This window comes from Coturnix japonica, chromosome 38 (assembly GCF_054131305.1).
Source record: "Coturnix japonica strain WE chromosome 38, WE-NBRP24, whole genome shotgun sequence".
Lineage (NCBI taxonomy): Eukaryota > Metazoa > Chordata > Aves > Galliformes > Phasianidae > Coturnix > Coturnix japonica.
This window is the reverse complement of record NC_140700.1, coordinates 5,744,870-5,768,945: the sequence shown is the minus strand read 5'-3', so window position 1 is coordinate 5,768,945 and position 24,076 is coordinate 5,744,870. Positions and strand designations below refer to the sequence as shown.

General features: G+C 54.1%; 2 protein-coding genes across 8 annotated transcripts; both read right to left on the bottom strand.

The window, feature by feature from the left end:
* Window positions 1-401: 401 nt before the first annotated feature.
* On the bottom strand, window positions 402-4,049 carry OPTC (opticin). Of its 6 annotated transcripts, none has more exons than XM_085526974.1 (7): window positions 3,936-4,049; window positions 3,019-3,275; window positions 2,452-2,596; window positions 1,423-1,581; window positions 1,123-1,325; window positions 883-978; window positions 402-786 (listed from the first exon to the last, which is right to left on the bottom strand). In XM_085526974.1, exons 2-7 carry the CDS (start codon window positions 3,259-3,261, stop codon window positions 616-618), a joined length of 1,017 nt encoding a protein of 338 aa, XP_085383100.1. In that variant the 5' UTR covers window positions 3,262-3,275; window positions 3,936-4,049; the 3' UTR covers window positions 402-615. The 6 variants fall into 6 exon arrangements, with proteins under 6 accessions (XP_085383100.1, XP_015740848.2, XP_085383101.1 ...); XM_015885362.3 differs by having other exon boundaries at window positions 3,940-4,049; XM_085526975.1 differs by lacking the exon at window positions 3,936-4,049 and adding an exon at window positions 3,511-3,677.
* A 921-nt stretch (window positions 4,050-4,970) lies between these two features.
* Window positions 4,971-14,381, bottom strand: PRELP (proline and arginine rich end leucine rich repeat protein). Of its 2 annotated transcripts, none has more exons than XM_085526973.1 (3): window positions 14,275-14,381; window positions 8,277-9,540; window positions 4,971-6,974 (listed from the first exon to the last, which is right to left on the bottom strand). In XM_085526973.1, the coding sequence occupies exons 2-3, from the start codon at window positions 9,220-9,222 to the stop codon at window positions 6,796-6,798; spliced, it is 1,125 nt and encodes a 374-aa protein (XP_085383099.1). In that variant the 5' UTR covers window positions 9,223-9,540; window positions 14,275-14,381; the 3' UTR covers window positions 4,971-6,795. The 2 variants fall into 2 exon arrangements, with proteins under 2 accessions (XP_085383099.1, XP_015740847.1); XM_015885361.2 differs by having other exon boundaries at window positions 8,277-9,237.
* Window positions 14,382-24,076: the final 9,695 nt, after the last annotated feature.

The window sequence follows — 24,076 nt, the reverse complement described above, 5'->3', positions numbered from 1 at the left end:
GACGTGAGATATTTTAACTACATCCAAGTGACTCTTTGCTGCTGTGTGAGGGGACATTTGGCTTTAGGCATGGGGCGTCAAAACAGCCCCAAAGTGCAGGGAGCTGCTGCACACACCCTCCAGGCACAGATCACACTGGCTCTGTGTCCCAGCCAAAATCAGGACCTGGACACAACTAAGGGACAGCCTGTTGTACAGGTCAAAGCATCACCTCCCTGCAGCAGTGCAGCTCCTGGCCTGGAAACCCTTAAAGCAATCCGACCCACAAGGGTCTTCCCAACATCCCCAGGAGGGAGGGAACTGAGGAAGAATTGGGCAGGTCCCCATCCTTGCATCCAGCAGAGGTCACAAAGAAGCTGTTGGGCTGGGTGAGAAACAAAAACAAAGAAAAAAACACCGAATGCATTTTTAAAGTCTTCATTTTATTACAACTGCCCACACCCGGTTCTGCTTGCCTCAGAACTGAGTTCACCCGTGTGCAGATGCTCAGCTCACCCTAAGGTTAAATATGTCTGCCTTAATCCCATGTTTTCCATGGAACAGTGGGACACGAGGGAGTACAGGTGGAATGTCAAGGGCTTGGGGATGCTCCCCATCAGGGGTTGATGCTGGGAATCAGAGGAAGCGCCCCGTGGGCAGGCGGGGCAGGCAAAAGTAGGCATTGGGGAAGAGGCTGAGGTTGATGGGGTTGCCATCGAGGCGAATGTCCTCCAGAGCCCTGCGGATGTGGCTCTGGTCTTGGCTATTGCAAAACGTGTCCTCATGCATGGTCTGGATGTTGTTGTTCTGGAAGAGGAGAGAGAGGTAAAAATGGGATTTGGCAGTGCAGGGGGTCTCAGGGGGCTCTGTAGATGAGGATTTGCTATGGAAAAGATGTCTCACCTGGAGGTGCAGAGACCGTAGGCTCTCGGGCAGGGGTGCAGGGATGTAGTCCAGCTGGTTATCGGACAGATGGAGAAACTGCAGCTGCTTGAGGTCCTGCAGGAAAAGATGAGAGGTGAAGCTCCTCACTCCCTGCCCCAGCACTTGTCCCATCACCCCTTGCCATGGGGTTAAAACCATCCAGATGGGTCTGTGGGTGCATGGCATGTCTCAGTGCACACCACCAGCTCCAGCACCTACCTGGAAAGCTTCGGGCCGGAGACCAGCACTGGAGATCCTGTTGAGACGGGCATCCAGCCTGATGATGCTGCGGGGCAGCTCGGGAAGTGCCGTCAGCCTGTTCTCAGGCAGGATGAGCTCCTGCAGGCTGGAGAGGTGACGGAAAGCATCCGCATCTGCCCAGGAGATGGAATTGCTTGTCAGGTCTATTCGCTTCAGTTTCTCTGACGAGAGAGGAGGGAGGGGGTGCTCAGGTCACACATCATCACCTGTCCCTGCAAAGCTTCCCTGGGGCCTGGCCCTTCCCTTGCCCCAACATACTCAGCCCCATAAAATCACCAGCCCGGATGGCGCCGATGCGGTTGAAGCGGGCGTACAGGTAGGTGGTGTCGGGCGGCAGTGGTGGGATGTGCTCCAGGTCGGTGTCATCACAGTACACGGAGGTTCTGATGCAGAGGCAGCGCAAGCAGCTGGGGAGGCCTGGGGCACAGAGAGGCAGCTCTGGGCACAGCACAGCATAGCATTGCACATCACAGCTTGACACGGCACAGCATGGCATGGCGCAGCATGGCATGACATGGCATAGCATGGCACGGCTTGGCTGCTTCGTCTCTCCTGAGCACCCCAACCAGCAGAGGAAGCATTAGCCAGAGGTGCTGCTAATAAATGAATCTGCTCAGGATCAGGTAGCTTCTATGGGAGGGGGGTAGATGTGAAGTTCCCAAGATCAGCAGAGTTGCACATAAAGCTCATTTGGACTTGTGTTGTTTGTTTGTTTTTTTCTCACAGAAGGAAATTTGACAAAAGAAAGCAAAAGCAAATAGTTTTGCACTGAGCAGAACACTTTACTGTGCAAGCAAGTTGGTCCCAGCAAGCTTGGCAGGGGCAGCAGGAGGGGCAACGCCGAGTACCCCCCATGCAGGCTTCCTCTGCTCACCCCCAGGGACACCAGGCTCTGCATCCATTAATGGGAGAGTTCAAAGCAGAAGGCAACTATTTCCCTCTGCCTCCTCCTTAATTTGTCCCAGTCCAGAATGACAGAAAATGAATAAAGATATTTATCCCTCACTACAGGATTTTAATTGTCGCTAATCTAATTGCTACTCTGTCCAACTCTCACAATGCCTGTGCTCATTAAGATGTTGCTGGTGTTTGCTGGAGCTCGTTTCTCAGAAATGTCTCTCTGCAGCACTCCTGCCTGCTGTGTGATAAGGCAAACCCCAGCACCCCTCCTCTCCTTGCTGCGCGGGCAGAGCAAATAACTACTGCTGTCTGCTGTTGGAAAAGACTTTGCTCCTGGGCTGTACGGCTGCACTGGATGGAAATGAAACCCTGTTGGTCTGTGCTCACCCTGCACAGTGCCAGGTCCTGGTGGTGCTGGGTGGATGGGATTGGTGGTGGCCAGAGGCTGCAGCTTTGGTGCTGGAGCTGCTGTGCCCAGCTCTGGCAGAGCCTTGCGGTCCTTGGGCCGAGGAGCCAGAGTCCCGACCTCGATCTGCAAAACAGATGGGGCATGAGGGCTAATCAAGATCTCCCACTCCCTTCTGGGGCCCTAGACAGCTCTCATAAGAAAGCCAGACTCTCCTTCAACAGCTCTCCTGGCTCTTCAGAATCTCCTATTACCCAGAAGGATGAAGACACTTCCTCCTTGTCTTCCTCTGGTTCACCCTGCAGCAATACTCAGCCCAGGCAGGACACAAGGAAGCAGGAGAAGTATGGGATTGGGTAAAGCATTCCCAACAGCAAAAGAAGTGGAAGAGCCACCATGGCTTATAGGCTTTTACAAGGGGCTGAGTCTGTTCTCCAGCCATAGCCCACAAGAACCAGCTGTGGTCCATAGCTCCGAGCAGCCCCTGCCTCCTTCCCCAGGCTGCACCAGGATGAGCCCTTCCCTGCGTGCCCTCCTGTACCCCTCACCTTCGGAACCAGATCACCGTAGTCATAGAGCTCCTCATAGTTGTTCAGGTCCATGATGTCCCCATAGCTGTCCAGAGTCACATCATAGTTGTCCAGATCCAGGTTTTCATAGAGCACAAGGTCAGCTTTTGGCTTCTCCACCTTCTTCCTCTCTTTCTTGGCTGGGACAGCCCAGGTTGCTCCCAAACACAGGCTGGCGATGCCCACCCAGGCCAGAGTCTGCATCCTGTGCCCTAAAGCCATCTACCCTAAGACAGCTGCAAAGTGGTGAAAGCAAAGAGAAGGTAAGATGAGCACACTGACCCTGCTCTGCAGCCGTGCTAGGGACTGCAGCCTCTGTGGGGGATGAGCTTTTCTTTTCTTTTCAGCCCATTTCACGCCTGGCTGCACGGCTGTGCAGAAGAGGCCCCGAGCAGCCAGGCCGCCCCCGCTTTCCCAGCCCCAAGGAGGTGATAAGGGGCTCAGGGAACCCCATGCTGTAGCAACACTCACTCCCAGCATAGCAAGCAGAGCAGTCTTGTGACATTCAGCTCATCTGCCCCCATCACATTTCCCCTCTGCTCAGGCCCCCTGTGCAGTGCTGCTTCGGAAACTTGGAACAGTCTGGGGAGAGGGAGCAGGCACAGACCGGGGGGCGGCACCACTCTCACCACCAGAGTGGGGTGGGAGATGTTCCCCCTCCTCTGCTCCGCACACCCATGTGTGCAGTGGAGCTGCTGGTTCCCTGCCACCTGCAGTTCCTAGCCCTGCTGCATCCTCTGGATGCTAGAGACGTGTCCTATGGGGCTGGGACACCTCAGGATGGGCACCAGCCCCATTGGCTCCATCAGTACTGGGCAGCATAGTGCACATGCAGCCACCCACCACTGTGAAAACAGTCTTCTCTCTTGCACACAGATCGCAGCCCACACACTCACCCACCCGAGACGTCATGCCCATCTGCTACTTCTTGCTGGCAGGCAGGGACACCCTTGCAGTGGGGACCGTCCTTGTCCAAGCACCCACAGCCGCAGCACACACCACTCCTTCTCAATGCAGCCCCAGTCCCCTAGGCACGCTGTGGAGCAAAGGGCGGCCGCTAATCCTCATTAAGCCCCTCATTAGGCAGCTCAGCAGCCACAATGATGGAGGCGATGTGGCAGCTCGGGGGCACCACGGCTCAGCCCCCCTCGTTTCTGTGGTGCTGCGTTCCTCATCTGGAGAGGCACCCACCCCAAAGTGCGTGATTCACATGCCCATCACAAAGCACAGATTTTATTCTACAGCAGAAAAATAGGAGAGCTTGCTGCCTGCTCTGCACGGCTTGCGTACACATACCTGTGCATGCCCCACGCCAAAGCCCATGCATTCCCATCCACACCCACACTCACCCTCCCTCTCTGCTCATGATTCATGTGGGGAGAGCAGCAGTGAAAGGAGATACTGAATCTGCAGTGATAGGCAGGAAGATAAATTGCTACCCACACCCATTCTGCTCGTGTGAAAACAAGCATGCAGCCTGCACAGCCACAGTGTGGGGGTCCGGGTTTATCACAGTGGGTTGGAGATGCTTTCCCTATATGTCCCAAAGTCCACCTGTGCTGCCCAGAGGGGCAAACTCACCCTAAGGACACTTGTCCAGCTTTCCTGGGAGCACCAAAGTGAAGTGGGGCAGCTCATCTCCAGTTTGGGACAACCCACCCCAATGCAGTGTGTGCAGCCATACAGGGACGACAACGCCCATCATCTGCATCCACAGCCCTGGAAGTTGCAGTCAACGTCGGGCACTCCTAATTAGCAGGTCTGTTCATTAGGCCAGGCCCATGCTCCAGAAACCTGACCAGCACAGGTAGAAGAAAGCCCTGGGTGACCCCCAGACAAGCTCCAGCATTTTGGAGGGCTGCCCCCTGCTCCCAAATGAAGCTGCTTCCCATACAGCAAAGAAGATGCAGAGAAGCAGATCCAACCACAGCTCCAGGTCCCTTGTGAATCACTTTATTTTCACTGCTGCGGAGAGTAGGAGTGAAAATACCATTAAGTTGAAATCAGTTGAGAACTACATATGTCTCTAGATATATCTGTACAGTCTACCAGTATATATACACATTATATATAAATATACACAATAGGGTCTTCGGGTTTAAGGTTGAAACCTGTCAAACCCAACAAAGCCCATTGGAGGAAGATTTGGAGAGACTCATGTTATTAAAGTAATCCTGAATATCCTGGTAGTTTGCTGGTCCTTCCTATCTCTGGTGCACGCAGGTCATCTGCAGGGAGCATCCCCACTCCTTCCTGGGGAGTGGGACACAGTGCCTGTCCATGCCCACCCCAGAGAAGGGTCACTCTGGGGGCTGAATACCAAGTCTTGTTTCTTTGGTTTATTCCATTACATTTGTTTTGATTGGATTTTTTTTTCTCCTCAAACCTAAATCTTGAGAATTAGGAAGGAAAAGAAAAAAAAGAAAAAAAGAAAAGGAAAGAAAAAAGAGAATAATCCCCTCTAAACCCAGACACCCTATATATGCAGGCACAGCTATCCAAGAGGGGAGTGATACATGTGGGAATGGGGAGAAGAGGGGATAGAAAACAGCTTTTCTGAAAGAGTAAAGAGTAACGAGTAACGAGTAATCCTTCCCTTTGCCTCTCCTTAAAAAAAAAAGAAAAGAAAAAAGGCAAAACCAGACGTGTGTTCGGTCCGAGAATGCGACAGAACGGAACGTGCAGGAGGTGGGCACAGGGGGCACGGGAGAGCAGGGCGGGGGGTGGCGCGGTCACCCAGGCAGCAGAACCCAAACGTTCTCCACGTCTGTGCCTCAGCTCGGGGGCGGCGGGATGCGGGAGGTGGGGGTTGAACTCGGGGTAGGGGTGCAGAGCACACGGAGTGTATTGCAACCCCGTCGGCAGCAGCAGGGGAAGGGCCACCCCCCGCCACCATCTCATGCCCGATTGCCCTCAGACACGCTGCCCCGGGAGCAAGGCTACGGAGCAGCGGGAGGATGGCGTCCCGGCCCCGGGCCGTGGCTGCGGCCACGAGGTGTCGTTGCCGGCTCTGCCCGGCGGTTCCAGCCCGCTCCCCCCGCACCGAACCGGGCGGCGGCCGCGGGACCTCGGGGCAAAGTCCTGGGGTCGGGCTGGGACCCGGAGCAGCGCTGCGCCGCGGCTGGTTGGATGCGGGACCCGCTTGGACTGATGGGAGGCGGTGCGGGAACGGAGGGCTGAGCTTCCCAAAGCAGGGACTCAGCTCTGCTTGCTGCTGCCCGAGCGCAGGGATGCACATGTCCCCTGACAGGCCAGCCTCGGGCTGCTGGCTTTGGTGGTTGTTTAGGTTTGGTGTTTGTGCAGATTACGGCTGCTCTGAGCTGAAATAGCTCCGTCACAGGGCTGTGTGATTGCTGTCCAGCAGCACCACTAGCTCCTGTGCCATCCCTTCCCCAAACACCCCCCTATCAGCTCCATCAGGAGATGCTTTGGATAGGGCCGAGCCCACCCTCTCAAAACTCTTCCAGGTCCAGGGGAGAGATGGAGCCAGCTCCAGTGCTGGCCAGCGGTCAAGCGGGGGCTGGGGGGGCATGGGCAGGCTAATGCTGGGACATGGGATAGATGCTGCAATGCTGCAGACATACCCGGGGACACAGAAGCCACTTCAGGGGAGGAAAGGGGGGGTAAGGGGGTGACATGAGGGGAACAGAGAGGTTAGGGGGTGAGCAAGGGAAGAGGGAAGAGGGTCCCAAGTGTCAAATACTGATGTAGTTTGAGTCTTCGTGCAAAGCCAAGTCCTATGAGATGCACGCAGGGCTAGAAAACCACGGACTGCAGGAGACGGAAGCACATCATCAGGTCCAAGGGAATGGGGGGCTTCAGGAGGTTCCCGTCCAGCCGCAGGTACCGGAGCCGGGGCACACTGTCCAAGTCAGAGGGGGAGAAATCCTGGATGGACATCAGTGAGGTGGGGCAGATCTGTGTCCCATTGATTTCTGCAGGGAAAGAAGGAGAAGAAGGACAAGGATTAGAGGTTATGAGGAGAAGGAAGGCAGAAGGGGATGCTAGAGACCCCCTTCTCCCCCCTCCCCCTCAATTCATTTGTCCCTATCTTCATAGCATCACCCCACAATGGGGTTGCTTTGCTACCAAAAGGAGAATCCCCAGCCCCTCTGAGGAGCCCAAGCACCCTGGCAAGAGGTTTTGTTCAGAAATGAAGCAGGTCACTCAGCCAAAGCAGAGTGAGGAATACAGAGAGCCAGTCTGGAGACAAAAGGGACCACCACATCCCACAGCACAGTCAGTGCTTGGCAGATAAAAAGTCAGCTTCTGATTTGCCCCTTCCTGATGATGCACCCAGCGCCCAGTTCATGATTTCACACCTCCTTGGCAGTACGCTGCTCTTCCATGTAAAGCCACACACTGTCACTGCCGATCAAACAAACAGCGTCGCATGTGGAAGTGTCAGTGTCACATCACCTGTTGGGACCAATGTCCTGCCCAGCAGCTGCTTCACAAATGAGTAATGCCCTGTGTGGGTCCTGCAGCCTCCAAACCCCCACCAGAGCCTGAAATATGAGAGCCCAGCTCACTTTCCCCAATGCAAAGAGAGGGTTCCTGGCAAGAATGCTGCATTCTTGCTCCCCTGCAGATAGCAAGGACAGCGGGTCGCTGGACCTCTAAAAGCAGAAACATCTGGCTTGACCAGGAATGCTTCTCTGTCTTCTTTAAAGTGCTGGCTGTTTATACACTTCACAAGCCAGTACCATGAAGCTTTGCCTGGAGCAGTGTTAAACTGCCCTGTTTGGTTTGCCAAGACAACCTCCATCAAGGCCCTGTTCTTCTTGTTCCTTCCTCTGTGAGGCTCTGCTTGAGAGCTAATCTGGGTTATTTCTAATAATCTTGACTGTGTATTTGGCACCACTTCCTAAAATATGTGCACAGACACTCCTTTCTGAATAGCCCTGTTTCTGAGCCCTGCTGGGGAAGTAACTGTTTCAATGACAGGTACCCCCTAAGAAGGTCTGCCTATGGCAACAAACAAGAAAAGCCTTGCAGCTCCAAGGGTTATTCAGCCCTGCTCCTCTGCTGCTACCCTCACCCATAGGTCATCCTTCAACTTGTGCAAACGCTCCTTCATTTGCCAACTGTAAAACCTGAGCTCATCTCACCACTGCATCCCCCCCTTTGAAAGATTCACATACAGATGGGTGAAAAATGCCCTTTTGAACAAAATGCTTGCCATCTCTCAACCTATCTGCTTCCCAAATCTCTCCCAGCTAGCCAACGTGACTCACTTTCAATGGAGTTGTTGTTTAGGTAGAGGTGCTCCAGCTTGGAGCTGATGAAAGGGACATTGGTGAGCTTGTTGTGGGCTAGGTGCAACACCAGCAGGTTGGTGAGGTTGAAGGAGTTCTTGGGGAGCCCCTTGTCAGAGATCTGGTTGTAGTTGAGCCGAATGAATGCCAGGTTGGGAAACTCCTTGAAGTAGTCACTGGGGATGTCCTCAATGTTGTTCCTGTCCAGGAAGAGTTGGTGGATGGCACTGGGCACCCCAGGTGGCATTTTCCTCAGAATGTTGTGGGCAAGGTTGAGTTGCATGAGGTTCTTGAGTCCTTTGAAGGTGTTTTTGTTGAAGACTCCATCACTGAGCTTGTTGTGGTGCAGATCCAAGAGGACCAGGTTCTCCAGCTTATTGAAGACCCCGGCAGGGATCTTGGAAATCTGGTTCCTGCTCAGGCGCAGCTGCTCCAGGTTGGGTGGCAGGAAAGCAGGCACCTCCTTCAGCTGGTTCTTCTCCATGTAGAGGAAGATGAGGTTTTCCAGCTTCTCCAGGACCCTCCTGTCCACTTTCCGGATGCGATTGTTGTCAAGGTTGACCCATTTCAGCCCCGTGGCATTCCTGAAGGACTCCTCCGGGAGGTCATCAATGAAGTTGTTCTGGAGGTAGAGGTAGTGGATGCGGGATGGGATGATGGGAACCTTCCGTAGGTTGCGGCTGTCACAGTAGAGAGCAGAGGGGAAGTCCGGGGGACAGTAGCATTCTCGGGGGCAGTCGGGGAAGATGGAGGGTGGGCCAGGTGGCAGAGGTGGGGGAAGCTCAGTGGGCTCCACAGGTTCAACAGGCTCGATGGGCTCAGGAGGTGGGCGGGTGGGCTTCCGTGGAGGCTTCCTCCGCTGCCCGCTCACCTCCGAGATCAGCACAAGAACAAGTGGGAGAAGCAAGCTAAAGGCCAACTTCATGGTCCAGATGTTTGCCTGAGCAAGACAACAAGGAGAGGTGGATTAGGAAGAATCACAGAATCATAGAATGGCCTGGGTAAAAAAGTTCCAGGTGCGGGCTGGGAGCCTCACTGCACCCCTTCTTCCAGAAGAATGGAACTTTCAGAGGCCTTGATGGATTAGGGTTAATTTTGCTCTTGAGCCAAAAAATCAATGATTCAGCAACAAACTGGCTGAGCAACAGCATCAGGAGGCCCACAGCAGCTAACATAGCAATGAAGATGGATAGTGTTGGGCTTCGGGGACCAGGACTTAATGCAGGACGGCCCATTTCCAAGGCTGTGTGATAAAAAAAAGGACATTTGCAAGATTACACACGGGCAATACTGAAGGTATTCTGCCATATGCTTCCCTATGGTGCCCAAATAACTGATCCATCACCTCCAGCCCCACTGCAGGGTGCTAGGCTGGGCTGGTAATTTAGGGGAGTGCAGTAGCAGTGGTCTCCGATTGTCCCTAGCCCTTGGGAGCCCCTCCTGGACACCAGCCCAACAGCTCACATCCCCCACTTTTCCCTCTCAACCACATCCTGATTTCTGTGGTCATTACTAAGCCCACAGAGCCTTTCTGTCCCATCCTTGCTGCCTGGAACAGCAGCAGCAACCTTCCTTGCAAGATTTTTGCTGGGTGCTTTCCAGCTGACAGCTTGAAGGATGCAGGAATCCAGCTCTTTGCAGATGAGCTCCCGGTGCAGAAGGTGCTTTGGATGCTCCCCAGGCCAGCTGGAGCAGACCAGGTTCTGTACTTTCTGTGCAGTCAGAAGACACCTGGGAGTGTTTGTCAGGTTTCTACCAGTGGCATTAGGCACTCCAGTGAGAATGGAGCCTGTGTGGATGAACAGCAAAGCAGACGGAGGAGCTGGGCAGAGCTGGGATGGGAAGGGGAACCAAGCAAGGGGAGACAGGAAGGAGGGTGTGGAGGAAGATGAGACAGTGAGGAGAATGGATCTCCCAAACGAACAGAGCAGATGCCATGAGAGACATCACAGCTGGGATGGCAGCATGGAGCAGGAGGCTTTGGTAATGCTGGAGCTCAAATCAGGCTGCCTCAACTGAAAGCAGCACCCACCACCAAACCTCCCCTCCCCTGTTGACTTTTCCTGGCATGGAAATGCCTGCCTGGGTCCCCTCTGGCTTAACATCCCCCTTTCTATTCCAACTTTGGTGGGTGCTGCTTTCAGCCCCTGGAGCTGTGCCAGCCCTACTCCCTTTGAAGCAATCCCATGCATTCCTGGGGCTCACAGTAATTGACATTCTCCTTGAAAAAACCCTGTTCCCACCCCCCGCCCTCCCCCAGCCTGTGTTACTTTCCTTTTTGTCTCACTCTGCTCCCATCTGGCTCTGTTTAACCCTATAAGGCTCCCATGCCTGCTGTTTTCAATCAGAGCTCTGGCATCTTGCTGGGGGGAAGGGAGGAACAGAGAAAGAGCAACACTGCCAGATATTCAGCTCAGCAGTACTGCAGTCAGTCCCTTTTGGGGATGTACGTGCATGCTTCTGTGTTGTCGAGGACAGATTCGACAGCAGGCCATGGAGTACAGACAAATTCTCAATACAGAGGCCCCTCCCTGGCCCCACAGCATCCCGCTCCTCTCCCAGCCACGTTCCCCTTTGCATGCCCTCTCCCCCCACTTTATCCCAAACTTTTCCACAGGCTTTTGCATCAGCTCCAAAACTCAGTTCTGGATTTTCACACCCACAAAGCCTGGAGGAGCTGGGGGGGATCTGATGCCTGCTTTTGGCTGGTGATGGAAGGAGGAGGTGGCTGGGATGCAGCACACGCTGTGGTGCAGCCATTCAGCTCCTCCCTGTGACAGGGCATGGCTCTGTTTGGGGCAATATCACCATGAGGGGCAAGGATGGGGTTGCACCATCAGGCCTGGGAGCTGGGACTGCAGCCAGTCTGCTCACCACTTCCATCCCATGCACAAAAAGTAGCACTCACTCTCCTGCAATTTGCAGACAGCAGCTCACGGCCTGTGGCACCCATGTCCAGAAAAACATTAGCAACCAGGCTTTTTGCAACAAGCCCAAGGCTGCCACGAGATGTACAGTTGCCTCCAGCACTAGGGAAGATTCAAAGCTGTCTCTCCTAGGGGGTACCCTAACCCGGGTACCCCCTAGGAATCCCTGCAGTTGAAATAGAGTTAAACCATGAAGCAATGAATGCCTTCAGGAAACCAACTGCTCATTGCAGAGGAAAGCCCCATTTCATGTACAGTTTTAACAGTCTGAGCACCTCTTGAGCAGTGTTGAGTGTCTTGGCTTAGGTGCAAGACCAGCATCTCCTACAAGACCCTGGTTGGGGTTACAACAAAGCCTCCAACAAATGGCAGCCCAGAGCTTTTCCCAAGAATAGACAGCTGCACATTCAGTCGTCCCATTACAACCAACAAAAATTCAGTGCAACAGCCAGAAATTCCATCCCCAGTCAACACTGCTGTTTGCTTCCAAATAGTTTACCTTTGGTGCATCTCACCAGCCCAGTGCTCCCAAGCAGTGCTTGCTAGTAGCACAGCAGCTGGTGCAGGAATCACAGCCCCTGGGAGAGGAGGGAGCTTTGAAAAGGTCGTTGGGGGATTTTTGGCAGGCAGAAGTCACATCACTTTCTCTCGGGTGCCTCCTGACCTCCCAGCTGCCTCCTGGAGCAGCTGGGTACACAGGGAGCAGCAGCAAGCTCTGGACAGATGTTTCTGGGACCCCTCCTCCTGTGAGGGGCCAGGAGGAATGAAGGGAGCCTTTGTCTTTAGGGAGGTGAGGACGAAGACTTGATTGCTGCACCAGGGACTCCTTCCAGTCCATTGCCCATAGCCCCACTCCCTTCGCAGTTTTTTCACTGCTGCCTCCATCTCCCATTTCATCTCCACTCCCCAGGCTGGAAAATACCCCCGGTTTCCCTGGGAGCCTGCGCTCTACAGCAGCACAAGAAATGTGGCTTAAAAATAGCCAAAAGGAGCCAGTAAGCCTCCCCTATTGGTCTTCCTCCACCTCCAGTCTCTGTAACAGTCCATTAGCTCTCCGCAAGGCTCTGGGTCTGATCAGCTTTAACCAGAACAGGGGGTTCTTTATCCAGCAGTGCCGCAGTGCTGGGAATGCTGGAAAACCACAAGACACAGCGCCAGGCTGTCCTCTGAGGGGAGGCAGACATGCTGCCACCCGCACGTTCCCGAGGTGCCTGGGGAGCAGAGCAGAGCATTGATACGACAACCGCCCTGCTTGCCCTTTCCCAGCAATGTCCCAGCCAAAAGACAAGCTGTGTGCTGCTGGTCCATCTGGGGTCAGTGCTGCATTTCTTCTCATGTGACCATGCAGGACATGGGTGTCCCAGGGGACCCACTGCAGTCTGGCTGGAGAGCAGCTCAAACATGAACATGGGCTCACAAGCAATGCCTGTGGGCTCAACTTGAGAACTGCACAATGTGGGGATGGCAATGCCCAGCCTGTGTGCTCCCACATGCCAGGAGTGTTCCCCCCGCTGTGTCACAGTCACCAGACTCATTGCAAAAAGCTTGTTGTGTTCGCCACTACCTCTATCCCCCGGGGTGGTCTGTGGTACGGCAGAGAGGGCAGTGAGCACCGCTGCTGCCTCCTCCATCTCAGCAATTCCTCCTCCTTCCTCCTCCTCCTCCCCTCACTCTGCCTGCCCTGGGGCTGCTCCTGGCTCAGCCCACACACCTCCATGCTGCAACCACCGAAGCAAACCCCCATGCACACCCCACTCCCCCCCCAGCAGATGCATCATGCCAGCTCAACTTTTACAAAAGGTTGAGAAACACTCTGATGCTTTGTCATCTCCTTCCACCTCATTCCTTCCTCTCAGACTCTTCCCAAGGCAGAGCAGACCTCCCACAGCCATACTTTCCTCCCTCCTACTGGGAGCATCCCATCCATTGCCCTGCAATACAAAGGGGCACCCAGGAATCGGCACACTCCCAGGCTATGGGATGCTGCAGCCCAGCACCACATAAGGCAGCCCTCAGCTCCTAGGAAAGTTTCCAAGCCCTCACATGCTGCGTGCTTTGCATTCGGCTGCCAAGAGGATGAATTTCTGTTTTTCATCCTCTTATTTATTTCTTTTCCTAAAAGCATCCAGCTCTCAAAAAGACAAAGAAGGCAGGTTTGGTGTAAAAGTGAATCTCCTCTGCACACCAAAAACTTTGTTCCAGGATTTAAGTGAGCATCCTTGCCCTGTTGCTTCCTCCCTTTGCCTGCTGAAGCAGGCACAAAGAGCCGGCTGTGAGCCAAGCTGCTCCATCTAATGGGGTGGCTAAGTGTGCCCTGGGAGTGAGCTGTGTGTACCAGGCATAACTTTGCCTGTAGGGTAGGAAAGCTGTACCACCGTGCACAAAAGGGTGCTGAAAACTGCTCCTGAAGCACCCAGATGTTGTTTGGCTGCCCCATCACACCTCTCCCAACCTCCTCCTGCAGGAGCAGCCCCCTCCACCCCCACCCCATTCCCTGCAAACCCAGAAACTCAGTGACCTGGTGCCCACAGCGTGATTGATGTTCCCTGGGAGAAATCCCAACTCCAGAGGTGTGTGCTCTCCTCTCAGCCTCCCACCTTCCTTGCGCACCTTCCGGACTCCTTTCCTAGGCAGGGGATTGCTCTGGGCACAGCTTGGGCTGAGCAGCTCCCTGTTCACCCCCAGCACTTCTATCCAGCTGGGGATCTGAACCTGAGTGTGGTTGGGAGCCACCACAGAAAGCACCTGGCCGCAGGCACAACGCTGTCACACACGGGACTTAGTTCTGTTTTCAGCCCCCTCCACCCCCAACCTGCACCACTCTGAGTAAAACTCTTGCAAAAACAGAGCAAAGTGAAGGGAAAAGAGACTCCAGATGCTGAAGGGGGAAAAAAAAGAAAGAGAGAGAGAGGAAGAAGGAACAGCGAATGCTGCTGTGCATGTAAGAGACGCTGGAGAGGGCAGGAGCATCGTGGACCACTGCAGCGTCCAGGCTGGGGCATCAGGCAAGGCGAGGTGAGCCTCGGGGGAAGCGCCTGCCCACCGCTTACCTGCGTGCACCTCTCCCTCCTCCTGCCTCTTATTAATCCCCAATGCAGTTTCCCTCTGGCCGCCTCCCTCCTCCTCCTCCTCCTCCTCTCCACGAGCGAGTGCCGGCTGAGCGCGCGGCGCTGCGCGGGGGTTTTGTTCCTGGGAACCGCGGGCGCGGGGTGGGTGGGAGCGCGGGAGGCGGAGGGCTGGGATGGAGGCACGATGACAACAATAACGTCTTTATCTGGCAGCCAAGAGCTGCGGGCTCCGCACACATGGCCGGCCTGCCGGAGGGCTGGCGTTTAATAACAATTCCTTCTGCTGCGGAGGCTGCTCAGAGACCGTGTTTAAAAACAAAGCTAATTAATAATTTCAATAAGCCCTTCCCTTGCCACGGCCCCTGCTCCAGGAGCATGCAGTTGGGCTGGTGCTTTCCAGCTTTGCTTCTGATTGCAGAGGGAGCGTGGAGCGCAGGGGCTCTGCAAGTGCCACCCATCCCCGGAGCTGTCCCATGCGGGGCAGTGACACAGCACAGGGACACGCAGTTGCCCTCTGTCCTGCAGAAGGGAACCAGCCCTATGCTGGGGTCTGGAGGATGGCATCATAAAACATGGTAGAGGTTTCATTCTTTCCCAGTTGTTCAGAGCTTTAATTTAAATCCCAGTGATTCTCAGTGAAGAGGAAGGAGCAGGGCTGTGGCAGTGCTGGGTGACTGAGTGGGAAATGGGTGAAGGGCTGTGGGGTTTTACCCTCAGACTATGAAGGTCCTGGGCTGGAAAATCACTCTGTGCAGAGCGGGCACACTGGGGAACATCAGTGCCAGGGCTGCAGGGACTGGTGAGCTGGTGAGTGCCCAGGGGGATGGTTTTACTCCCAGGGGCTCCAGGTGAATATTCACAGTGCTAAGAAATAGCATGGGGCCAAGCAGGGAGCACCATGGGCACAGCAGGCTGTGGGCATCCCCATCCCAAGCACCACTCAGGTTGGGAGGGCAGGGGCTCCCACCCTCCCCATCCTCCCTCCAGCCATGTGGATCTGCAGGAAGGGCCAGGAAAAGCTGCTTTTGCTCAGAGAAAACCCAGACCAAAACCTGCTAGATGCTGGCAGCTGCCTGGCAGGGGCTAATACTGCACTGCCCCACTTGGCTGATGATGGCTATCAGCTATAAGCTTCAAACAACAGAAGTCAGACCCTCCCCAAAGCTCCCACCATCTGGCTTTCCCTGCTTGGCCCTGGGTTCCCTGCAGCCTTTCTGTCTGCTTGTTTCCAGCACAGTGACCTTTTCCTTGCCCTATAACTGGGTCTCACTGGGAGTGAAAGGGGGCATGTGGATGCCCCAAAACCTGCAGGGCACCAAAGAGGCACAAGGAGAAACCAGATTGGTACTTCATGTTGCTTAAACAAAGGGTTGAGATGGAGACGTGTTTGCCAGCTGGAGAAAGATCAAAATCAATATGGAAAGAATATGCTGTTTTCCAGCATGGAGATTAACACCAATTGCTTTGAAAAAATAGTTGAAAGTATCCAAAGTGAAACGAGCACAGCTATTTTTAATGTGTTTATGTTTTTTCTTTTTTTCCCATTACCTAATACATACTCAGCTGAGCACTGAGGTATGCGCAGGGGAAACTAAGGCCCTGAACAGGGGCATTTCTTGCACAAAAGCTTTCTTGCAAAGCCCAGCATGGAAAGGTCTCCTACTCCAGACTCTATCTACTGTGAAGCTGCTCCATTGCTGGGAATGCCTAAAGATGATGCCCAGGACAAAGGAAGATGCTTATTCTTCATGTTATGACAGCATCAGCTGCCCCATCATTAGCCAAGCCTTTGCTCTGCTCAGTGCTGTACAAACACAGATGATTAATGGTATGGTGCTTCTTTCTGACAGCCAGATCTTCAAACTCCCCTTGGAGAGCTAGAAAAAAATAAAAAAATCAGAAAGGAAAAAAATAAAGACAGGAAATCCGAGCTGCCTTTGTGGCCAGTGGGTTGGATCAGCGCGTGCTTCATGCACAACGCCAAAGCTGCCTGCCCTCACCGAGCACCCCAGCACCAAGCAGTCACGTCCCCAGTCCATCCTACCCATGGGTGCTGCTGCAATGACGCAGTGTCATGGGAAGGAGTCCTGAGCAGGGACAGGGGAAGCCCTGAGCTGCAGCCCCCCCAGGGCTCTGCACACCCCACCAGCACCTCCTTGTGAAGCGCATGGTGCTGCCACCAGCCTGCAGAATTAAGCTTTGTGGTCCCTCCTCCAACTGACCATCGAGCTCATTCCCAGGAGCCAGAAGGCTGGAAAAGTATCACCAGGAGAAACATATGGCTACAAACAAAACTCTGGAGGTGGAAGTGAGCAAAGGGGAAAAGTATGCTGTGCTGTCATGCACAGATCTTGCTCTCCGGTCATTGGGATGCTGCGGGATGAACTTCCTCCCCTGGCTGCAGTTGGGTCGGGGCCGGGTACAGCTGCTCCGTGCCCACATTTCCACCTCCAGAAAACACTGTGAGTGCAGCTGTGAGGGGGATGCATGGAAATGCTCCTCAAACAAAGCAGCCCCCAGCCCCAAGTGCTCTAGAGGCAAAAAGATTCTGCCCAGTGTTTGGCTGGTGTGGGAGATTCGGTCACTTCAGTCAACACAGCAGAATGAGGGATGGAGGTGGAGGAAACTGGTATCATCTCCTCACAAGGCCAAACACTGTTGCCTTCCTTCCAAGCATGGTCTGGCCCCTCCATCCATCCCTGAGTGTCTCATGCTGCTAGAACCAGGATGTAAGAACCCTGTAGACCAGGACACACTGCTTCACCCACTCAGACAGAGGCCGATGGAGCCAGGCTGGAAAGAATGAGCTGCCCTCCATTCCAAGTGAGAAACACAGCTGAAAAATCCATCTGACCTTTGCCCCAACCAGGTGTTTAAAAAGAAAGAGGAAAAACAAGAAATAATCCTGTTTTGAGCACAGCTGCTGTTTTGGTCATTAGATGTACAGGCAAATCACCTCTCAGGATCGTCCTCAGCAGTTGAGCTGCCTGAGCACAGGCGCTGTGGCAGCCAGGGAAGGGTTAGGGAATGGAAAACGCCTGCAAGCTGCTTGTCCCACAGCACCACCAGAGCTGACGCAGTGAAGGAATGCAAACCCCCATGCCTCTTGCCTGCAGCTTTAAACCCCTTCCTGCTTGGCTGTTGCCAGAGACGTGATGAAGCAGGAACAGGCCAGATTGGATCAGGAACAGGCCAGTGGTCCTGCTGTGCTATGGGACATGATGCAGGGAGGAGAGAAATGGGATCTGCATCCCCCATCACCTGAGGAAACTGAGGCAGGAGGGAGCTCTGCACTAAACCAGTTGCCTTTTCATTTACACAACCTGAAGTGTTTCCCAAGCAGTGCCAGGGTTTTATTGTTCTTCCTCTTTCAGCCTTGGCATGGGGGAGCTGGCACACGAACAGCAGCATGAGCACTTTACAGCCTAGCACTGAGGTTTGTTTGCTGAGCTTGCAGTCACCCCGTGGGGATGGAGCAGCACTTCCCCAAGGGATGGAGACCTAGCAAAACTCATTGCTGGAACAGCCCGAGGAGGAGTTGGTCCCTTGCCAAGTAAAAGGCAAAGTGAAGGAGAGGCTCAAAGCTACCAAAGCAAAATGGAAGTGGTACTGTAATTCATGAGGACCCCATCCCTGCTGCGTGTCAGAGACTGCAGGCAGTGGGGCCAGCCCATAGCTGGTGGGGGACATAGCACAGCTGCCAGCTCCACTCCATCTGCACTGTAAGCACTGAGCCCTCCCAGCACACCCCCAGCCCCTTCCTCCCCATTCCACATCTCCTGGGCTGGTCTTGTGGCTGCTTTAAGTGCAGGGAGGGGATACAGAATTCATCAGACCTCACATTTCTCGGGGATTAAATCATCCAGCTCATTTCTCTGAGGGAGAGAAGTCCAATCCCCCTTTTTTTCTTTTTTTTTTCCCTGCAGGGCCGAGCAGCCACTCATTAGCTCTTGGCAGTGGGGCATGGTGCATGGCCAAGTGCTGCTGCTGCATGCTCAGCTCATAACCACGGTGCCAGGGGCTGGGAACTGCAGGGCACCAACCAGGCCCCCATCCCTGCCCCACAGTGCCCCTGCCAGCAGCACCCCGACCCAGCCGTGCCACTGGGACTTTATGTCCTCTCCTCTCCTGGGATGAGTGTCCCAGTCCACACAGTTCTCTGCCGTTTCAACAGTGGTTTGCACTGGAAGCACACAGGACACAAGGACCTTTCTTCCCCCTGAGCAGGGGCTGCATATTTCCAAGCTGTGCTGGGTGTGACAGTAGCCTCCAGGAGTGCGGAAAACAGCTCCTATCATTCCCTGTCTGGGTGTACTATGGAAAAGACTGGCTTATCCTTGCTCATGCAACATTAGGGCTGGTACTTTAGATAAGCAAAGTGGCCCCAGGCTCTGGGGCCCCATAGGGCTGCTCCTGAGGAAGTCGCTGCTTTCACCCTGCCCCAGCATCACTGCTCCACCCCAGAGGTCTCATCCTGCCCACTGGGTAGGATGAAATGAAGTGCACTGAAAACCACGAAAGCAAATACTCCAAGCCAAGCACACAATTAGCTGGTGGGACCCATCACCACAAGATGCTGCTCAGGCTAAATGGCTCCATAGGGTTTAAATAAATACATGAAAAATATGTGAAGGGATGCCCACATGTAGGAAGACTGGTGTCATTCAAGGTGGCAAGAGCAATGGGAGCAAGCATTCCAATGAGCAGAAAAGCACTGGGGACACAGAAGTAAAGGAGTCACTAAGCTGTGGTGGACATCTGCCTGTTTCTCAGGTGATGCATTATGCCCCTGGGGATGGAAGAGATTACTCAGCTGTTGGCACACAGGTGACATAGCTCCCCACTGGCTGCAGTGCTGCCCCAAAGCCTCTGTCACCTCCCTTGCTCTGTCTGGGTGTCACCGTTGGCTGTTTGCAAAGGAAACCCCTGAGCCACATCTAGCCCTTCCAGCCCTCCCTTGGGTTTGGCCTTCATCCCTGCCTCCTCCTCCTTGCCCAGTATTTTTCCTCTCCAAAGACAGGAGCCAGCTGCTTCCCTTGCACGACATCAGCTGCACTGTGAGCCTGGCTGCTCCCCAGGGTTGGGGGGGCACAAAGTGCTGCAGCCCACCGGTGCCTGGGGGACTGCTCCCACCCCCAGCATTTGCTTTCCCACAGTAACCTCAGAGACATTGACTGGAGTGATGTGGGATAAGACTGATGGACCTGGACGGTAAGAACAGCTCCTTCCTAGCAAGCAGCCCCATCTAGAGTAGGCATGGCTGGGGGGATCTTGCTTCTTAACAAATATGCTCCTACTATGATGACCTGACAGTGCGTTACGGGCAGAATGATGATGTCTCTTCCAACACAGCAGCCCCAGCCTGCTCAGCTGTCCCCTGGAAAACCTCAGCCTAAGCAACAGACTCCAACAGCCTCACTGCAACAGCTGACAAAGGCATGTGAGACATCCCGAGCTGGGGGCTGAGCTGCACATCACAGGTGGGGATATTTCCTACACGAAGTCCCTTGCTGTGCACTGAGCACACAGCAGTGCAGTCCCCAGCTCTACACCATGCACGTGTGATGGGAAGGTGAAAGCAGAGCACAGAAGGCTGGAGGTGATGGATATGCAGCCTGAGCTGGGAAGCAATCTCAGTGGCCCTGTTCTATTGCTGCTCATTACACTTGGTGCGGATTTGCCTATATTGCTTGGCAGAATGTGAGTAGCAAACAGGCTTCATCAAAACCCCAGAGATACCCAGAAATGGCTCCAAATATTACAGCTATAAATTCAGCTCATTTTCTAACTGCTCAGAGCTGCCAGGGAGGTTGACTCAATGCCTCTCCTGGTGACTTTGTGCCAAACCCCACCAGACATTGTTCCCCTGCAGCTCCTCATGAGGGTCTGCAATACACATCCCATCATACCCCAAGCTCCCACTGATGCAGCCTTCACTCCCACACCCCCTCTGCCCCCAGGGTCCCACCATCTATTCCCCACCTCCACTCCTGCCAGCTTTCCCCTCTCCCCTCGAACCAGAGCCACTTTTGCAGCACTGCTGGTACCACTCAGATGTACTTAGTCTGCTCCTTGAGACCCTTCCTGTCTCTGCCTTGTGCTTTTCCCCATGCAAGCAAAGGCTCCATGTTCTCCTCTCAGGCTCTTTGTGTCCCTCCTCTGTGTACACTGAAGTCAGCATCAGATTTCCAAAAACATTCCAGGACTTATCCTCCAGGGACTATATCCTCACATCTCCCCCTTAAACATTTTCCTTTCTCCTCGGGAAGAAAAGGGCTATAATTAACCCTGGATCATTCCTGGGGTTATGAGAGCTGGGAATGCCTTACAACACGGACTTCTCACCCAGTCCTTTCCCCAGCCACTCATCACCCAAATATTTGAGGCCCACTTGTGCAAACAGCAAATTGTGCAAAGGGACAGAGCAGAAATCTGGGCAGCTGCTGGCTCCGATAGCTGCTCAGAAGGGGATGCGAGCACAATCTAAGATCCAAAACTGGAATATCAGCATCTACCATCCAAAAGGAGCTACTGAGGTTCTGCAGACGTGCAGCCTTTCCAGTGGAACTGAAAACCTTCCTCCTGTCCAGCACAAACTGCTGCTCACTCCTCTTTTAGCAGAGGAGCACAGAGGCTCAGCAATGAAGCAGCAATGCAGAGGCAGCACAGAGGCTTCTGCCTCCCCAGGCAGTACAGGGAATATCAAAAGGAAACTTGCCTTGGCAGAAGTCCCAGCTGGTCTCACACAGACCCCCGAGGCCCTGAGCCGAGGTTATCAATCACAGATGGACTCCAGCTCCAGGTTTATTTTCCTGGCTGTGTGGTTTTTGCTCTGATCCAGAGCTATGTCTGCATGGAGACAGTCCAGTCGTTACACAAGCTTCAAGATAACTCCTCACAAACCACAATGAAAACTGGGAGGAAAGGAGATGAAAGGAAACAGCAAATAAATCACACTGCTCCTGTATTTTCTACCTTGCTGAGCTCTATCCCTTATCTCCCACCTTTTCCCTCTTGCTCCCAGCTGCTCTGCAGCTCAGCCCCACAGCTCTGTGTGCTCAGCCCTCTCCTCTCAAAGCAGTTCTTAACCCAATAGCTGGGAGGGAACAGCCAAGCCTGGGTGGGCTGAACCCCTTTGAGAGGGGGAGTGGGGTGTAGGTCAGGCTGGAGCCCCCCGTCACCGCTCCTGGGCTGGTGGAGGCAAAGCTGAGGCTGGGCTGAGGCAGGGGGATCTGGACCTTTGTGTGGAACATCTGCCAGAGCAAATCCCCCTCCCCAGTTCCTGGGACTCCATAATGAGTTCCCTAAGTCCTGGAGAAAAGAAGATCCTCAAGAAGAATGCAGCTGGAACCCCAAAACACTTCCATGTGGGTGAGGGGCTGGAGCAGCCAGCACAGCCCAGGATCCAGGGGTTAAATCCCCTGGCTGGTGAGTCAGAACTCTTTGATGCAGCCAAAAGGAGCTGAGTAATATGTGTATCTGCAGAGGTCACACTGCCTCCTCTCTCCTTACGCCTGTTACTCATGCTGCTCCTTCCCACTCTCCCTCTGCAGTCTGGACTTCTCTCTCCCTCCAGCTCATCAGCTCTCTTTACTACTGTTGCTATTAATTATCAGCATTAGCACAGCCCTGAGGAGACCCTGGCAACAGCTGGCAGCCCTGTGTGGTGCCGGTACCATTGGAGCACAGCACAGTGATGGGTACCAAGCGCTCACCCTGCTCCCTTTCATCTTCCTCTCTCCTACGTGGATATTCATCACCCTCCACTCCATGGTTTCATTCAGAAGTTCTGAGCAGCAGAATTTCTATAGGACTCACTCTGCTGCCAGCTCTGCAAAGCCGCTTAATCCCAAGTGATGAGGCAGGAGTTGCTCTCGGAGCTTTGTGTCTCTCGAATGACAATCTCAATAATCCCAGGTTGCTACGAAGCACCTGGGCAGCCAGAAAGACTTTCCTGCATTTAATCAAATCATTTAATTAGGTTGTCTAATAAGCAAGGGAGCTCTGGGAACATCAGTGTTTCCCTGCTCTCATACAGTGTTTGAAGCACGGATTTATGGCAGAGCCATTAAGATCCTAACAATCAGCTTTTAATCCATCACAGCAAGGCCTCTCTGCTCCTGTGCCCACAGGACCCCTTCCCCTGAGAGCTGTGCAAAGGGGTGGGTATGGTCCAGGGCACCCATCAGAGCATCCCACCACTGCCAGCTCCTGCAGAGCAGCTGTGGGAATGGGTATTTCCTACATGTGCAGCTTGACCCACTCAGCCCCTGATCAGCTCATTGCCCTTCTGGTTATGGAGAGGGATTGCAACGCCAGCTCAGCAGCAGTGAGCCTGCATCCAGGGGCAGGGCAGCTCAAGGGGCTCCTGCTCCTTCTTGCCATTGCATTACACACCCAAGTGCCTGTCCTACATCAGCTGCCCCAAGCAGCTTGCAGCATCCACTGCATGCTGTGCTGCTGCCATCCTCCAATCCCCTCCAGATGGATTTGCTTTTCATTTCCCAATCTGGGCCTTTGTGTTTCTTGCAGATGTTTCTAACCTCTCTGTCCTCTCTGGTATTTGCAAATCTTCCCAGTTCTGCATCCACAGAGGATTTTGTGTATGTGCTACTTCCTTCCTAATCCACAGCATTGCTGAATCCCAGTAAACACACTGGTCCCCATGGGCCACAACTGGACTTGCATTTTGAATCTTCCCTGCCTTGCACAGACCTGAAAACCCCCAATTGTAGACACAAAGATTTCCACAGCCAATTCAAGTTCGTGAACCCCGCACATCTGTTGGCCACAGCTGAGAACACACAGCATCCTTGGCACACAGCAAGCACCAGAGCCCACAGTAGGGCTGGAACCGCCACCTGCAACTCACCTCCCCACCTTTCACCTCACCATGCTTCTGCCTTTCCCCCAGGGCCTGAAAGTTGGCTGCAATTACTGCCTGGCAATGCAAACCTTCATTCTTTCCCCCAGAGCTGCTGCCAGCAGTTCAGGGCAACTGCTAACTCCCCAGTTAATGCAATCACTGGCACCTAGTAATTAATATCTGGGATGTTAACCCCCATCCCCAAATTCTCTGACTGGGGCTGCAGTTCTGCATCTATGACACTGAGTCAGCTGCGCAAATCAGCCCCTCCTCTCCTGGAGATCCCCTCAGAGACCTCACCAGTGCTCCCAGCAGGACAGCACCCACTGCCCTGCACAGCACCAGGCCAGCTCTCCTGCATGCTGCTCCCCATGCAGAGCATGCCATTTGCCGTCATTAGCAGCGTGTCCAATTAGGAGAGCTGGAAAGCTCCAGGGAGCTACAGCTCTGTATTCCCAAATGTCAGGTGGAGGTGGAGCAGCAGAGGAAGTGTGTTCATCTCGAAGGCATCCATGCTGCTGCTCCAGTGGAGGCAGATGCTCTGGTAGCAGCTTCTGCAGCCCCACAACACTCTGAGGATCTGCTCTCATGCAGGTGGAGGGCTTCAAAACCACGGCCAAACCCCAAAACTGTGACCAAGGCAGCTTCAAGCCCTTGGCTGCTTTCCCCAGCATCTTCACAACACAGCCAGGGAGCACCACTGCTTGGGAAGTGGTGGCACTGATCCTTCTCTAGTGCAACCAGCACAGGGGCTGGGGACATTTCCTGAGAGGAGGGGGTGGCACGGGACTGGCCTGGTGCTGGCAGCGCTCGCAGTGGGTCAGCATCTCTCCCCCGAGGCCAGCAATGTAGCTCCAGGGGCAAAGGCGTCTGTTTGTTTTTCAGCACAGAACGAGGCTTTGCTGGAGCTGGAGGAAT

Coding starts and splice junctions, on each gene's coding strand:
- OPTC (XM_085526974.1), bottom strand. CDS start 3,261: ATGGCTTTAGGGCACAGGATGCAGACTCTGGCCTGGGTGGGCATCGCC. Junction 1,582..2,451: donor AGGACCTGGCACTGTGCAGG/GTGAGCACAGAC, acceptor TCTGTGCCCCAG/GCCTCCCCAGCTGCTTGCGC. Junction 1,326..1,422: donor TGGTGATTTTATGGGGCTGA/GTATGTTGGGGC, acceptor CTCTCTCGTCAG/AGAAACTGAAGCGAATAGAC.
- PRELP (XM_085526973.1), bottom strand. CDS start 9,222: ATGAAGTTGGCCTTTAGCTTGCTTCTCCCACTTGTTCTTGTGCTGATC. Junction 6,975..8,276: donor AAACAACAACTCCATTGAAA/GTGAGTCACGTT, acceptor CTTTCCCTGCAG/AAATCAATGGGACACAGATC.